This window comes from Myotis brandtii, unplaced genomic scaffold (genome assembly GCF_000412655.1).
Source record: "Myotis brandtii unplaced genomic scaffold, ASM41265v1 scaffold187, whole genome shotgun sequence".
Taxonomy (NCBI): Eukaryota; Metazoa; Chordata; class Mammalia; order Chiroptera; family Vespertilionidae; genus Myotis; species Myotis brandtii.
The window spans coordinates 2130871-2131400 of NW_005356944.1; the positions used below are offsets into that span (position 1 = coordinate 2130871).

General features: G+C 57.0%; 1 protein-coding gene across 2 annotated transcripts in view; it reads right to left on the minus strand.

Annotated features, from left to right (window-relative positions):
* MRPL11 (mitochondrial ribosomal protein L11) overlaps window positions 1-227 on the minus strand; it is a 6554-nt gene extending 6327 nt beyond the window's left edge. The window contains exon 1 of one of the 2 annotated variants that reach the window (XM_014538071.1): window positions 1-227. This exon is cut by the window's left edge and continues 3 nt beyond it. In XM_014538071.1, the coding sequence (XP_014393557.1) occupies window positions 1-117 (117 nt within the window). In that variant the 5' untranslated portion in view covers window positions 118-227. The other variant, XM_014538070.1, reaches the window with a different exon arrangement.
* Window positions 228-530: the final 303 nt, after the last annotated feature.

A 530-nucleotide genomic window follows, 5' to 3' on the forward strand; every position in this document is an offset into this window, starting at 1 on the left:
CAGGACGGGGCCTAGAGGGGGCCCCGGCATGGCCTGGCCCGCTCGCACGATGGTCCGAATCACGCCGCCGACCTCGGGTTTCTTGGCCGCCCGAGTGGCCCGGATGAGTTTCGACATGATGCGGGGTTCACTGCCTTCGTTCACTCAGGTCAACAGCGAGACCGACGGCTCTGGGCGCCGCCATCTTGTGTCAGAGGTCACGGGTCCTCTCTTTAGGTTAGGGCTGGTGAAGCCCAAGAAGAGCAGAGTTGTTTCGGTCCTCCAACGAGTAAGACAAAGAGGGTGACATAAAGAAAAAAAACATTTACTTTGCCCTCTGGAGATAGAGGAAGGACCCGAACGGTTCGGGTACACGTATTTCTCCCGAAGAGCACGCAGGCAGTACTTCGGACAGCTAAACTAGAGAAGGCCCTTACTGTCCGCACAGCATTGTGGGTATGGTAGTTTTGACGGCTTTGCAAATCCTGCAGATGGCTGTGCGCTGGGGCGCTAGCGGCTGGACATGGCGATTGTCCTTGGGTTTGAAATGA